This window comes from Cotesia glomerata, linkage group LG3 (genome assembly GCF_020080835.1).
Source record: "Cotesia glomerata isolate CgM1 linkage group LG3, MPM_Cglom_v2.3, whole genome shotgun sequence".
In the NCBI taxonomy this organism is placed as follows: domain Eukaryota; kingdom Metazoa; phylum Arthropoda; class Insecta; order Hymenoptera; family Braconidae; genus Cotesia; species Cotesia glomerata.
Genome location: NC_058160.1, coordinates 22397160 through 22412535, shown reverse-complemented (window position 1 = coordinate 22412535; position 15376 = coordinate 22397160). Strand labels below are relative to the sequence as shown.

The window sequence follows — 15376 nt, the reverse complement described above, 5'->3', positions numbered from 1 at the left end:
AAGTATTTTTTCTTAAAAATATTTATATTCAAGTATTTTCTATTCATAAATCAAACTTTTTATCAATTTGGCACGCAAATTTTTTTTTAACAAGAAAAATTTTTAAAAATCTTAAAATTGTCAGTTACTGAGTTTTGGAATTGGGCGACCGAATTGTTAATCTTACAATTTTCCAAAAAGTAAAAATTTTTTTTGTGACGCTTGGGTAGTTAAGATTTTTATTAAAATTAATAATAGTTTTTAAATTAAACTAAAATTTAATAAACACAAAAAATAAAAATATGATAAATTACAATAAACATTTTGTTTTATTGAACTATTGTTTAAAATAGTAATTTTATTATTGATTAAACTGTTAGTATAATTATAACAATAATTAATGTAATAGTTATTTCTTAAAAATATATATTTGATTACTCAGTATATAAATATATAACGAACAACGATTGTAGATGAATTCGTTCAGTTTTCGCGATATCTTGAACAATTTTCAACCATTAGACCCGGGAGCGATTCAAGAACGTATATATGTACACAGATCTTTCAATTTATATAACTAAGAATAAAAATGAACTTTTCAAAAATATTTATTCGCTCGTTTCAGAAGTTTCGCTGACCATCACCGAAGGATTAATTTTATGAGAAGCAACGCCATCAGTGCCTGCATGCTTCTTTGGAACCAGTAGAGTCTGTAAATTTTTAAAATTCATTTCAATAATTTTTATCAGATTGAAATCAGTCACTAGACTATTTTTGAATTTTACTTAGCAAACAAATTAATTCTAGAAATTAAAAAAAAAAATTTCATTTATAATTTAACAAAATTTTTTTTTTTCATAATTTATTTGTTAAAAAATCCTAAAAATTATCAGATGTTTCAATGTCAGTATTGTTGATTTATAATTTTAACAATTGCGTTGGTATTTATATTAAGATTAAAATTACAGATACTTACTTGGACAATCGATTCCGCGCTTGTGTTAGTGTCTCAAGCTCATCTTTAAGTATATATTTTCTTATTCCTAATATATATCCATGGACGTAAGTACTCCAATCAACTGTTTTAATATCAACGTTAAAGTTACTGCTGTCAGTGACAGTTTTTACGCATTCCGATAGTTGATTAACGTTATCGCTCAAAAAATTCCATTCATTATTAGCAAAGTAGTAGCCTGTTGATGCAATTCGCGCGAAACGTTTTGATAATTTCAACATCCTAAAAAAAATTATTTATGTTTTTGGTTTAATATATGTAATAAATTTTTTTTAATTTTTAAAAACGAAAACAAAGTAGAAACTCTAATTAAGAAAAAAAAATAAGATATATAAAAAACATAACTAATTTTCTAAGTCGTAAGATAGGTAAAATTTATAAAAGTAAAAATATAAAAACATGTAAATAAATGATAAATAATTATTTTTAAAAGTAAAAAAGGCAAATTTTTGGTTTCCAAAAAAATTATTAACTTACATGGGTTTTTCCCCTCGGAATTTCAAAACAATGTCGATGATAAATGCAGGCACATGGTGAAACAGCACCGTAGAAATTTTATGAAATAATAAACTGGGTGTGTAATTGAACCCTGGATACCAGACGGCAAGTTTTGTCGGAGATTCGACGGCATATTTGTTGAGATAATAGCCGAATTTCCCCCATCTAGAAATTTGATTGATAATAATGTTTTTTGCTATCAATTACGTTTCCAATAAAATGATATTAAGTAGAACACTTACGTGATAGGATTACGAGCCCCGCTAACGCAATTATAAATTTTAATGGTATTAGTGCGTCTCATAACATTGTGCCAGGCTGCGCAAACTAGAGTATCGACAACGAAATCCACTGGAATAATGTCAACCTTGAGATTTTTCTTACAGTAGACACTTTTCAGAGTACCGCGACTAATTTGGACGATCAGGCCCGTAAGGCCACTGGTGTTATCGATCCACCCTGGATATGGCTCGCGATAAGCTGCACAGACAATGCTTGGACGCACTATTGCAACAGGTAGACTTGTTCCTTTTTTTAAAATAATTAATTCGGCCAATCTTTTGGTCAGCGTGTATGTGTTTGGATGCCGGCCTTTTAATTTTTCTTCCAGGATAGCCAATGTCTCGTCGTCTAGATTTTCACACATGTTTATTGCGATTTCTGGCATTATTTTTGTGCTGAAATTATTATTTAGAAAATTTTGTTAGTGATTTCTATCATAATCAAAAAATTCTTTTAATTTTAAGAATAAATTGTAAGAAAATTTTCAAGTTTTCATTTTAAATGTTTGAACTTTGATAAGATCTGATGACAAAAAATTACCTGTAAATAATTTCATCAACTTCAGCCTGTTCAGGATTACTGTAGGCAGTGCTTACGTGAATGAAACTAATGAGATTTATCATTCCAGTACAAAGTTCGATAACACGTTCAGTACCGCGTGTGTTCAAAGTCATAGCGACTTTTAATGGTTCATTGAACCTGACCGTTGCTGCACCATGGAACACGATGTTTACTTTTTGTGTTAACATCAAACGGTCCTGCTCACTTAGACCAAGGTCCGGCTGACTGACGTCACCCATTACCGGGATTATTTTGCTAAATGCACTCGGACATTCTCGTCTTATTCTGTCAAACACCTAACAAACAACAAACGTTAATTCTTTATTATTTTTTTATTTTTAAATAAAATTTATAATTATATATACAGTAAAAAATTTTGCGACATTGCGTCAAAAAACTTTTAGTGTTAAATATTTAACACTTTTATGTGTAAATTTAACATTTATTCTGTTAAATCAATACAAAAAAGTGTTAAATATTTAACATAAACATTTTTAACACAAAATTTTTTGACGCAATGATGCAAAATTTTTTACTGTATATAAATATTATAATAATTAACTTACAGTGCTGTCCAAAAGTGCTTGAAACCTTTCTTCCATTGTAAGATCTTTCTTCGGACGTATCAAAACGTAAATCGTAGATATCCTTGGACATGATCGTAGTAATTTTTCTAGCAAAGCTTTTCCAAGGAATCCTGTAGCTCCTGTGATAAGAATAACTGATGCTGCGAAAAATGCTTCGATAGATGTTCCTCCAGGATTGGCCTCTTCATTGTTATGTTTATGATCATTTTCTCTTTGTGTATTCGATGTACCCATTTTTTTTATTTTTATCTTATATCTGTAATTGTTTAAAATACAATTTAATAATTTATAAAATATTTTATTGTCTCCGGAATTTTTAAATCATTTACTAAGTTCTTATAGTTAAATTTGATATTATCCAAAAGGTCTTAACTTTAATTTGTGCTTTATCAAGATTTCAAATGATATTCAACGATTATTAGTTCATTATAATAAGTTTTTGGAATATTTCTAAATAGATCAAATTTTTTTATCAGTCTAGAGGATAAGGAAAATTTTATGACAGGCTTATCTTTACTATGTAATGGGTCTATAAAGTGAAATTTGGTATCATTAGAAAGATCGTAATCTGAATTTATGTTTTTTCATGGCTTGATATTTTTTTTCGATGATAATCAATTAATTGAACTATAATAATATAATTTATTGCACTTAGAAGGGATACATAGTTTTCCCTACTGCAAAAGGGAGGGGGCCTTATAACTAATTTATAATTGTATTGTTTTAATTTTAAATTTTAATGAGGTTTTTGTAGCTCTTCTAGAAATTTAGTTCTATTTAAAATTAAATTTCGCATGTATATGAAGATGTCTTTTAAGATTCTGGTGGACTTGATTTCAAAAATTTGGTACATTTCACATAATCAATTAATTGTCTAAATAATTAAGAGAATGAAGAAATTTTTTGATTGGCACTTTTTATTTTAACAACGATTTTTATATTTAAATTTGGTATCATTAAAAAGGTCTTGAGATAAATTTGTGCTTTTTCACGATTTTACATATATTTTTGGTGACATCAAATTTTTTATGTTAGTTTTCTGGAAGAGTTTTGAATAGTTTATTGATTTTGTAAGTTTCTTCTATGAAATTTTTGATTCGATTATTGGTAATTGATCATCATCATCATCATCATATTATTTTTTTAATTTTTTTCAAAAGTACCTAAACTGTATATTGCAATTTAAAATATCAAAAAATCATTAATTGCTAGTAATAATTAATTGCTAGTAATAATTAATTGCTAGTAATCATTAATTGCTAGTAATAGAGTTGCTAGTAATAATAATAATAATTTTATAAATATTTAAAGTTTGAATATTATTTAAATCATCACGTTTATAAATTGATTTAATAAAATTCCAATAATACAAATAAAATTAAAATCAGCCATACATATCAATATTATTCCATTAAATATTAAATTAAAAATTAGTGAATTTATCAATACCAAAAAATCTATTTTTTTATACTCGCTCGTAAAAATTGAAGAGCAAGAACATTTTTCCTCCTACAATCTATTAAATTACTAATACTAATTAAATTGCCATTTTTTTAATCAAACTCAATAAAAATAATCTAAAAGTAGCGTTAACTATCAACTCTACAATGATATTGATAACGGATGAGCGTCAATGTGCTAATTAAAAATGAAGTATTTTTAAAATACTTTAAAGGAAGTATTTTACCTATACTTTTTGAAAGAAAAAAATAGATAAAGTCTTAATAGACACAAACCAACAGCTATTTTTGTATATCGTGCTTGAAAACTGATTTTAATTCCATAAATATTTTAACACATTCCTCCCTATAATGATTGTATCAAGCTATTGATAGATCAATCGAATGATAAAAACATGGAAAATACTATATAAAAAACTTGTTCGCGAGTATTTTTCCTGCGAATAGTTACTTAAATATCGATCCGTGAAACAGTGAAAGTGAAACTCTTTATTTCTCACTCGTTATCTATCAAATTACTTAGTATATTTCGTATACCAGAAATATGTAATTCAGAGATATAATTGGGTATCACGACATTTTACTATGGATATTTTTTAAAGAGTATTTTTGCTCGCTAAAAAATATGAAATTGATTCAAATTACAGGTGTTATTTGAATGTCAAGCAGAAATATTATAGTTATAATTGAGCATAGATAAGAGAGACTATAATTTTAAATAGAACAGAACTTTACATGAAATAGTGTAATATAAATATAATGGGATTGTATCACGTACTAGCGTTTAATTTTTCACGGATGTCATTAATTTTTAATAAAATGATACCTTGAAGTTAGTAGTAACCTATATAAATCGATAAAGATGAGTCGTACAGTCGCACGTGGTGTCCAATGTAGTACAATAAATTCACAATATAGTTATACTTGCATGTGTAATATAATAAACTGATACAATGGACACATACAGTCAAGTATATCAAACTAAATGTATATATATATACTTGATATTACTTTACGCCACGGTGGACTTGGCGTAAATACATATGATATTATAAATATCGATCGCTAAAAATGTTCCATAAATCAACCACCAATGACCCTTTTATTTTATTGCTATTGTTATATATTTAATTACTCATTAATATTTCTTCACTTTACTTTTTTATATTTATATTTAAAAAACTTTGGAAGTTTTAAACTTGTTTTGTATTTTGTAATTATATAATATTGACGTATTGTTCCAACTTATTTTTTATTAAATGAACACTGCTGTTGTAGGTAGAGTAATTGCAGGTGATAAACTAATTGTGCGAGTGATAAAAATTGAATTCACGGTAAACAACTTTAAATTTATTAGTCATAGTTTTTTTCAAGTTTATTAGAAAATTTTTTCCTTTAAAATTGTTCGATGAAAATTTAATAATAAAAACAATCACATATGGAAAAAATGTTTTTTAAAAGTATGAATTTTAGAGTAGGAAATTTAGTAAGTTTATAAATTTTTTAATACGTACGCATTGAGAAGTTTGGTGGCTATATAATATTATCAACAAACAATTTAAATAAACTTAAACCCGCGAGAGGTGAGTTACACGCGTGAATGTAAAAGCTAGACCCGCGGTACTGCCATAAAAGTGGTATTACGGGTCGCGGGTTTTGTATTTACGCAGCGACGTCGCGACGCCTGGAGCGTCGTCATGTCGGATTTTTTGTTGCCATTTGCGGGCACTAGATGACTCTAGTAATTTACCGTGACTTTTAATATTGTTTTCTTTTATTTTTTAAATATAATTAAACGAATTGTTTTTTTTTTATTACGTGCGTTAATATCCCCGACAAAATATCCCCGCGATAAAATATCCCAAGATTTTTTAGAACTTATGCAACATTTGGAATTATTGAATTTTGCCAAATTCACCCATGAGTGTATTTATTCAAATATATACCAATACATAAGCTTGTTATCGTACTGTGTGCTTTTTTCACGGATTTTAAGTGTGTTTATTTAAATTATTTTTTTAAAGCTGTTTTTTCCGATTGCTGAGGATATTTTATCATACACTGTAAAAAATTTGCGGAGTGAATGAAGAGTGAATGATTTTGAATTGATTCACTCCCAGCGGGAGTGATATTTACTCCGAGATGGAGTTAATTTTTATTAATAATAAACTTTTTATTAATTTTATCAACCGTGATTTATTATAATTCTTCTAACCCGTTATCACCTATTCGGTCATTTTTATGCTAGTATAAATCTAATTTCAAGTGGATGGAAATTTCCATCTTCACTAACGATTTGAGACAATTCGTCTTCGGATAGTTAGGTCGATGGGTAACCATCGAACTTGAACACTAGTTAGCTGGTGAATGCTAGTATCTGTTCGACTATATGTTAAGTATTAACGATGGAAAGCTACTGAGAATAAAGGGCAACTTTTTGAAAAAAATCCATGAAAAATTAACCAAGCCAGGAATCGAACCTGGATCTCCCCGATTACATGTCAGGATGCTTTTACCAGTTAAGCTACCGGGTCATTCTCCACTTACTTTCTCTCAGTATACACTTAACTCTCAGTAGTTGTCAATACTATGCTACCTGGTTACCCATCGACCTAACTATCCGAAGACGAATTGTCTCAAATCGTAAGTGAAGATGGAAATTTCCATCCACTTGAAATTAGATTTATACTAGCATAAAAATGACCGAATAGGTGATAACGGGTTAGAAGAATTATAATAAATCACGGTTGATAAAATTAATAAAAAGTTTAAAAATATAAAAGCGCCTAGAAAATGGAAACAGAAGTACTACAGTTTATATCGTAGTATGGAGTTTAAAGGGAGGAGGTAGCATAGTATTGACAACTACTGAGAGTTAAGTGTATACTGAGAGAAAGTAAGTGGAGAATGACTTTTTTTTTCAATGTTTGTTTTTTGTTATACCACTCTGAAAATTTTTTAGCAGATTTTTAAAACTTTAAAAAAAATAAAAACAAAAATTAAAAGTGACAGTCATCGATAACATTTGATTAATTTCCAATAAAGTTAGATAAAAAATTAAAAGAAACATTGAATTATTTTTTCGTATCTAAAAATTCTATAAACAATAAAAAATTCTATTGTTTTCAATAGGGTAGAGAAAAATACCAAAATTTTAGAAAAATCGAAAAGAGTCGGGTTCAAAAGTGGTCGATTTGGCATGGAATGCCCCATATATAATATAAAAATATAATATAAATAAATATATTTTTTTTTCTTCTATATATAGATCAAATTTAGATATAATTGACAGACTGAATATAGATAAATTAAGTAAAGAATTTCACAAAATAAAATAATTTGTTGTCGAAAAACAGAAGAAAAGTTATTTTTGACTTTTTATAATTTTCGTTTTTTAAAGCCCTGTAACTTTTTTCCTAGGCGTTTTAGCGAAAAAATGAAAGAGACCTTTTTTGTAGAGAATTTAAATTCCTACAAGATAACGAGAAGGAAAATTTCAAAAAAAAATTTTTTTGACGATTTACAATGAAAATACAGAAAAAAGTTTTTTTTTCAATGTATTTTAAATGGGAAAAGGGACCCCCCCCCCCATGCGCCAGCTCAATTTTCAAGATATCAAGCTCATCTTTTAGGAGGTTTTTTTTTGTTCTAATAAAGAAACTTTTTAGATGTATTTACTCAAAAAAAAAAAAAGTTTTTTTATTCTGACGCAGTCTAATATATATATATAAGGTAAAAGCCCCAATAGATGATCATGTACCAGTATATGTGATATATTTGTGACTATAGATATACAAATACATGGAGTGATCATATACTGGTACGTGATCATCTATTGGAGCTTTTACCTTATAAGAGATTTCCACCTATATATTGACTCATCACAATATCTCTGGAACCATAAGGCGTAGAAACTCGAAATTTGGTAGGAATATTCCGTATTCATTTAAAGCTCTGGCGTAAACCGTGATTTTTTTTATCACTAAATTTTTAGCGCGGAGATATCTAAAATTCGTTCATGAATTATTTTTACATCACTTACAGAAAATTTTTACCAAATTTGAAGTCGATGGAAGCTATAGCTTGAAAATGAAAAATTTTCATTCTTCATAGCCACCCCCACAACCCCCTGTGAGGGTGAGATATCGTAAAATTCGTTCATAGATTATTTCTACATCTCTTACAGAAGATTCCTACCAAATTTGAAGTTGGTAGGAGCTATAGTTTAAAAACGGGAATTTTTCATTGTTAACGCCCCCGCAAACCCCTTTGGGGGAGGAATTTCTTATAATCCGTTCTTAACTGACCTCTACATGGTGAAAGTAATATTCCTACCAAATTTCAAGCCTCTAGGTCTTATAGTTCCAGAGATATCGTGATAAGTGAGTATATACGTGGAAATCTCTTATATATATATATATATATATATATATATATATATATATATATATATATATATATATATATATATATTGCTATATATATATATATATATATATATATATATATATATATATATGTGGGTACTCAAATGAAAGAACTCGATGAGTGTAACATCGGGATGAGCTTATATCTTTAAAAACTTCAATAATTAAGAAATGACATTGTATCTTGTCAACTAATGATATTTTTAAAGATATAAGCTCATCCCGATGTTACACTCATCAAGACCTTTCATTTGAGTACCCACATGCATTTTTAATATATTTTTCATATATACATATATACAGGGTGTCCCAAAAGTCACGGACGCCATTGTAGCATCTGATGAAAAAAATAATTCTGAGACGAAAAGTCCTTAGCCATTTTTCAATTAACCGCATAGATAATTAATTATTAATTAAAAATAACGTCTCTTTATTTGTTAGAGAGAGAGCGCCAGTGTCCAGTCAAGTATGTGCCAAACAAAGACACAACTAACTGTATGACTAACTAGTTTCTATAGCTAACGTAGTCACACATATTTACTTATACATTCACACGTGCAAGCGTCTTCGTTGGAACGCACTTGACTTGACACTAGTGCTCTCTCTCTCTAACGCATAAAAGGACGTTATTTTAATTAATAATTAATTATCTATGCGTTTAATTAAAAAATGGCTAAGGACTTTTCGTCTCCGAATTATTTTGTTTATCAGATGCTACAATGGCGTCCGTTACTTCTGGGACACTCTGTATAATATATATAAATATATAAAATATATGAAAAATTGATGAAAAAAAATTTTCAAACACCCACAACAACTCGTAAAGTAACCGGCGGATTTTGCTCATCTTCGAACTTGATCTTGGTATTGATCCACAGAATGAGCCCACAAAATTTCATAAAAATCGGTTGAGAACTGTGTGCGCTATCCTGCTGACATGGCGCGTTATATCACATATATATATATATATATATACTTACATACATACATACATAAATACATACATAAACTTTTGAACCAATGCCATTTTTCGACATTACTCGATAAAATAAAACATCTTATGATAAAATTTTCCTAAAATTACAACATGAGACCGGCTACAATAGTTAGATTTCTAAAGAAATCTAAGGTAAAAGCCCCAATAGATGATCATATACTGGTACGTGATCATCTACTGGGGCTTTTACCTTACCTAAAAATTTTTTTTATCTTGATACTTATCTCTAACTCAAAAACGGATTATCTAAAACAAAAAAACCAAACTGCGTTGTAATCTGCGTGCATGTGGTTATCGTTTCACGTAGGGAATTTTGAAAATTTGGATTTAAAAAAAAATGGCAACATGTTAAAAATTTTGTCGTTTTTTTCTCATTTTTTTGGATTCAAACAGCCCTAAAAAATTTTTAAAATCAAAATTTTCAAAATCCCCTCCGTGCAACTATAGCTACTGAATAGACGAATACGGAAAAAAAAGTTGCAAATCGGTTCATGTTTATGCAAATTACAGATGAGACCAGTTCGAAAAAAGTAGTTTCGATAAAAACGCGTTTTTGTCGGAACGCCGCGCGTGCAACGGTCATTTGACGTGCTGTCACAAAAATGACTTTAACTCGAAAAATATTCGAAATTTTCATATAAGACTCTAGATACATGTATTTGAATATGTAAACTTTGATTTAATGAAAAAAAAAAAAAATTAGGAAAACGGTTGACCCTGAAGGCCATCCCTACAACTTCCCGCTAATCCTATACCTAAACGCTTGAAATTGCACTTATGACGTTTTTGAGCTCTTCGAGCTCATAAATACAATTTGTGTGTTATTTTAAGCTCTCCGAGCTCAAAAAATAGCTTTTATATACTTTTGAGCTCGAAGAGCTCAAAAGTTTGATAGAAGTTTAATGACACACTATTTTTTGAATTTTCAAATCGCAATAACTTTTGAATGAATGAACCGATTTTCACGCGGTTGATGGCATTCGACACAGTTTTTTAAGTTTAATGAAAAATCTTCAAGTTTAAATTGATAGAACGAAAAATTTCAGAGTAATTCCGAAAAAACACTTTTTTCGATTTTCTTTCGTCAACGATAACTCACGAACGAATCAACCGATTTTGACCGGACTGGCGGTGATCGACGTGGTTTTTTGATGTTAAGAGCTGATAAATTTTTGAAATTGATCGGTACAGCCGTTTAAAAGTTATTCCAAAAAAACCCCACTTGAAAAAATTTTTTTTGGTACTTTTTTTGGTACTTTTTTTGCGATTTTTCAAAATCTACCGGTCCGAATCGTTCCAAAGTATATTAAAAATCTAAGCTCAGTCAAGCCCTTTCGAATGGCACCAACCGCGATCAAATCGGTCAAGCTGTTCAAAAGTTATGAGAGGTTTACATACATCCACACACACACACACACACGCGCACACACACACACACACACACACACACACACACCATCGCGGGAATAGTCAGGGAAGCTTCCTAGGACCTCGAAACGTCGAGATTCGATGAAAACTCGATTTTCGTAAAACGGGGTGAAAACAATAACTTCCCGATTTTTGAAAATCTTCGATTTTCTTAGCGGGAAGTTAAAAATTTTTTTTTTTTAAACTTCACAGTGGCTATCCCCCTTAAAATTAAATAAATAAACCACTTTGTAAAGATTATATGAAAAATTCATAAAATTTGATAAACTTAATTTAATCTTCGAATCCATGAATAGTTTTTTAAAATCCTAATGGATCTTTTGAATCTAAGATTTCAATTTATTTTCAATAAACTAAATTTTTCAACAGCAAATTAAAGATGTAAGAATCCAATTTTTAAAAACTTTATATAAATATTATTATTATCATTATGAATAAGTGAAAATGTTTGATGGAGAGAGTATAAATCTAAAATGTTGTTTTCTTAAGATAGGAGCCCAGCGAGTTGTTGGTGCATTATGCAACAAGGAAACTGCATCGCTCTCACATGGTCTCGGAAGTTACTTTCTTCTTGCAGTAGTTGCACTCACTACGCATTTATATTTCGCGTTTAAACAGCTTTTCACATCCAACAATACTCCACGTATATTATATTTATATCACTAACACCTATTAATATTAACATCTATATATATACTTTAAAATACCCGATAGAAGCTTACCTTAAGAACCAACTACCACATAACACTGCCTTAAAAATCGCTCATTAATAATTATCTCTTGTATAGAAGGGAATTGTTTCTTCTAACTGAGAAGAAATAATTGGATAAACGGCGCACGAATGCACAAACTTCTTGATAACGACTGGTTAAGTCCATCGATTTCTTCGTTTCTATATAATCCCTCCACTGTTGGTTACTGCTGTTCTTCATGATCCCTACCTCTACCCTTTACTTTTATTTACTTGTCGCACGGTCTTAAACTTTCTTCATCTTAAAATTTGTAACACAAAATAATATTTTTAATTGCTGTTCTATTGATTTAAAAATTTTCTATATAAATGTTTCATAAATTCGCAGTTTGAAAAAGATAAGTTACATGCATATCATATATCAAAATAAAAAAATCATTTATCAAATGTTCTTTGGCAACTGCATTTTTAATAAATAAAACATTTAATATTAATTAACGTTTCTAAATAATGCAATTGAAAATCACTATGATTTTTCTTATCAAAAAGGATCAGTACATGTTTTTGGGAAATTGACATTTTATATTAAAAATCTTGTGAAAAAATTTTTTAATTCCAAAAGTGTATTTAAAATAAATCATTTCTTAAAAAAGCCGTATTAATCGGGCCATTTTTTACAAATTTATAAGAATTAAAAAAAAATAATAATAAATTTAAAAAAAAATTTATGTTTCGAAAATGGTTCGACAAAAAAAATTGAAAAAAAAAAAACAGGGAGATCTCTTTCGACTGATACTGAAACATAAAATATTATGGAAAAAATCAGAGATGCAAAAGCCAAATAGTGTCCGATCTGGTGAAGAATTCTCCACATGTTCTTATGTCGAAAAATTTTCAAAAAAGTATTTTCTTCTCAGCGTAAAATAGACATTTTTAAAAAAATCTAGTTAAATTTTCATTTATAAAAAGTTATATACTAATATACTACATATAAAATAATTTTCATATTGACATACCTGAAGGATTTCGCGGTTAGCGAGGTCAAAAAAAAATTCTCTTAGCATTGATGTTCATAAATATAGTCAAATAACTTACATTTACAACGTCGAATAAGTTTCAATTGATACTAAAAAGCCATATACAGTACAATCTAATTATATATTACATTTTTGGAAAAAATTCTGTGTAGAAAACAGGATCTATCATTATTGATTAGATTGTACAATATAATTGTTCTTCTGCACATAATAGGATTATTCCGTTTTCATATTCTTTAAAATTGTACAATGATTTAATCCAAGTCTACAATACAAAAATAAAACATAAATTTGTATGATGTTAGCTACGAAAAATCCGTAACCCAATTTCGACCGGAGAAATTGTCGCTTGCGTAAGAGCAATCGCGTGGATGCATGCATATGAAAATTTAATAAAATAGGTCAATCATGGAAAAATCCATGATCCTGGAAGAATATAGTTTTAATAAATAAGTCTATCTCAGAAAGCGTCGGTGTCAAATGTAAAAGCTTCTCCTTGTAAGCAATTCTTTATTCAATTTTTTACGTCCCACTCGTGATTGATCTCATTTTGTTAAATTTCCATACTAATAATAATAAAGATTCTTATTCATACTTGATTTTATTTTTCTCTACATTAAAAAAAATAAATTTTACTAATTTTTTTATTGCTTATCAAATCATAATTATTAATTTTTACAGTTAAATTTCAATAAAACGCGAGATGAGAAAAGAAGGTCGATATTTTTTTGGATGAAGTATCGAAGTACAAAGTAGTTACGGGGTTCCCAAGACATTGACAGATGGCGCTAAAAGAGTAAATTTTACGGTTCATCAATCGAATATTCTGTTTTGCCAACACTTTAACTGTAATTTAAATGATTTAAATTTCAAATTAATATTAAGGTGTTAATTAATAATTTTGATGTAAATAAATTTTTCACTCAATTTCATTTCGAATAATTAATTAATATTTACTGAGCAATGAGATTAATTTAATCATGCATATGTGTTAAATAAACAATGCGTTTTTTTTTTTCTTAAATAACACATATGTGTCCCTTATTTATAAAAACAATTTATTATCTCAGTAGTAATTTGTTATCAATAACAAAACATATGTCATTTGATTATTTAAAAAAAATGAACTATTTATTTAGATGAGTCGGCTCAACAGTAGGCTCTGAAATTCCCACATTAATATAAATTATTTGTTTGCGATCTGACGCGGGTAGTAACACTAATACCGTAAGAATCTCGGCACGCATGACGTCATATTAAATTGCAGTAAAGTAAGTCATGACGTCGCTATCCGTTTGTTTGTCTGCCCGCTTATTCGTGGAATTCCGTCTTGTATTCGCTTCCGCATTTCAAGTACTTTGCCGATAATTGGCTAAGTAAATTTTTCATCCCTTCAATTTTTGTTTAATTTTTTTTTTTATAATTTATATTTTCTATTTATTTGTAAAGTTTTATTAATAAATAAATTTTATATTTATATTTATTTGTTTGTTGCAGGTTATTTCAAGGTGAAACTTTTTCTTCAAACTCGAACTAACAAACGATACATTTCAGAAGCTTAATTTAGAAATTCAATCACATAAATAAATGGCACAAAATTTTTCTAATCTCAAACTTTAAACTGACGATCGACAAGTGTTAAATAATGTTTGCCACAAATCTTAGAATTAAAGTCCGATAAAAATCTGTTAAGTTACGCTCTCTCTCTACTAGAAGTATCAGTTGAAAGTATATCCCTTATTTGTAACCATAAATTTCCGATATCTAGTTCTTACATCTATAGCGATCCAAATTCAATTAATAATGATATTTATTTTTTATTTTTAACTTACAGTAATCAAATGTTAAACCACAAAAAATAACATTAAATTATAAATACAAAGCAATAAATTTAAATGAAATTTATGGAAGATTCAAATCGCCAGGAAGTATTTGTTGGTTTTTAATTTTTAACTTATACAAGCTCATAAATAATTGAAAAATTTATTTCAAGTAAATGTTAAAAATAAAATTTTTTAACCACGAAAATTTATTTTTAGAATTTTTAAAGGTCAAAGTACTGAGTGATTATGTCATACTTTTATTTTATAATAAAATGTCAAAGATTTTTATCATCTTTTTTTCTATTTTGAATGTAATGTATTACGTGATACAAAAACGTCAGATTATTATAGGAATAGAAACAAATTACACATACAGATATAACACTTTTATGTTATAGTATTCGTCGATGTGAAGATATGACAAATAATGATAACTTATTTAACCAGTTGCATAATTATAAATATTAATAATAAATATATTGAGGTATGACACAAAACGAGTTTTAATCAATAATAATAAATTATGGGTCATTAACTACTACTACAACTGGTTTAAAAATTGAGTGAAATGAAAATTGAAGAACGTCATCA

At 28.3% G+C, this 15376-nt stretch overlaps 1 protein-coding gene across 4 annotated transcripts; it reads right to left on the bottom strand.

Moving 5' to 3' along the window:
* Positions 1 to 359: 359 nt before the first annotated feature.
* LOC123261250 (putative fatty acyl-CoA reductase CG5065) lies at positions 360 to 12103 on the bottom strand. 4 transcript variants are annotated; one of them, XM_044722810.1, is made up of 7 exons: positions 11957 to 12103; positions 2902 to 3178; positions 2315 to 2631; positions 1735 to 2169; positions 1472 to 1657; positions 956 to 1216; positions 360 to 689 (listed from the first exon to the last, which is right to left on the bottom strand). In XM_044722810.1, exons 2-7 carry the CDS (start codon positions 3154 to 3156, stop codon positions 620 to 622), a joined length of 1524 nt encoding a protein of 507 aa, XP_044578745.1. In that variant the 5' UTR covers positions 3157 to 3178; positions 11957 to 12103; the 3' UTR covers positions 360 to 619. The 4 variants fall into 4 exon arrangements, with proteins under 4 accessions (XP_044578745.1, XP_044578746.1, XP_044578748.1 ...); XM_044722811.1 differs by lacking the exon at positions 11957 to 12103 and adding an exon at positions 5209 to 5518; XM_044722813.1 differs by lacking the exon at positions 11957 to 12103 and adding an exon at positions 5227 to 5518.
* Between the last annotated feature and the right edge of the window lie 3273 nt (positions 12104 to 15376).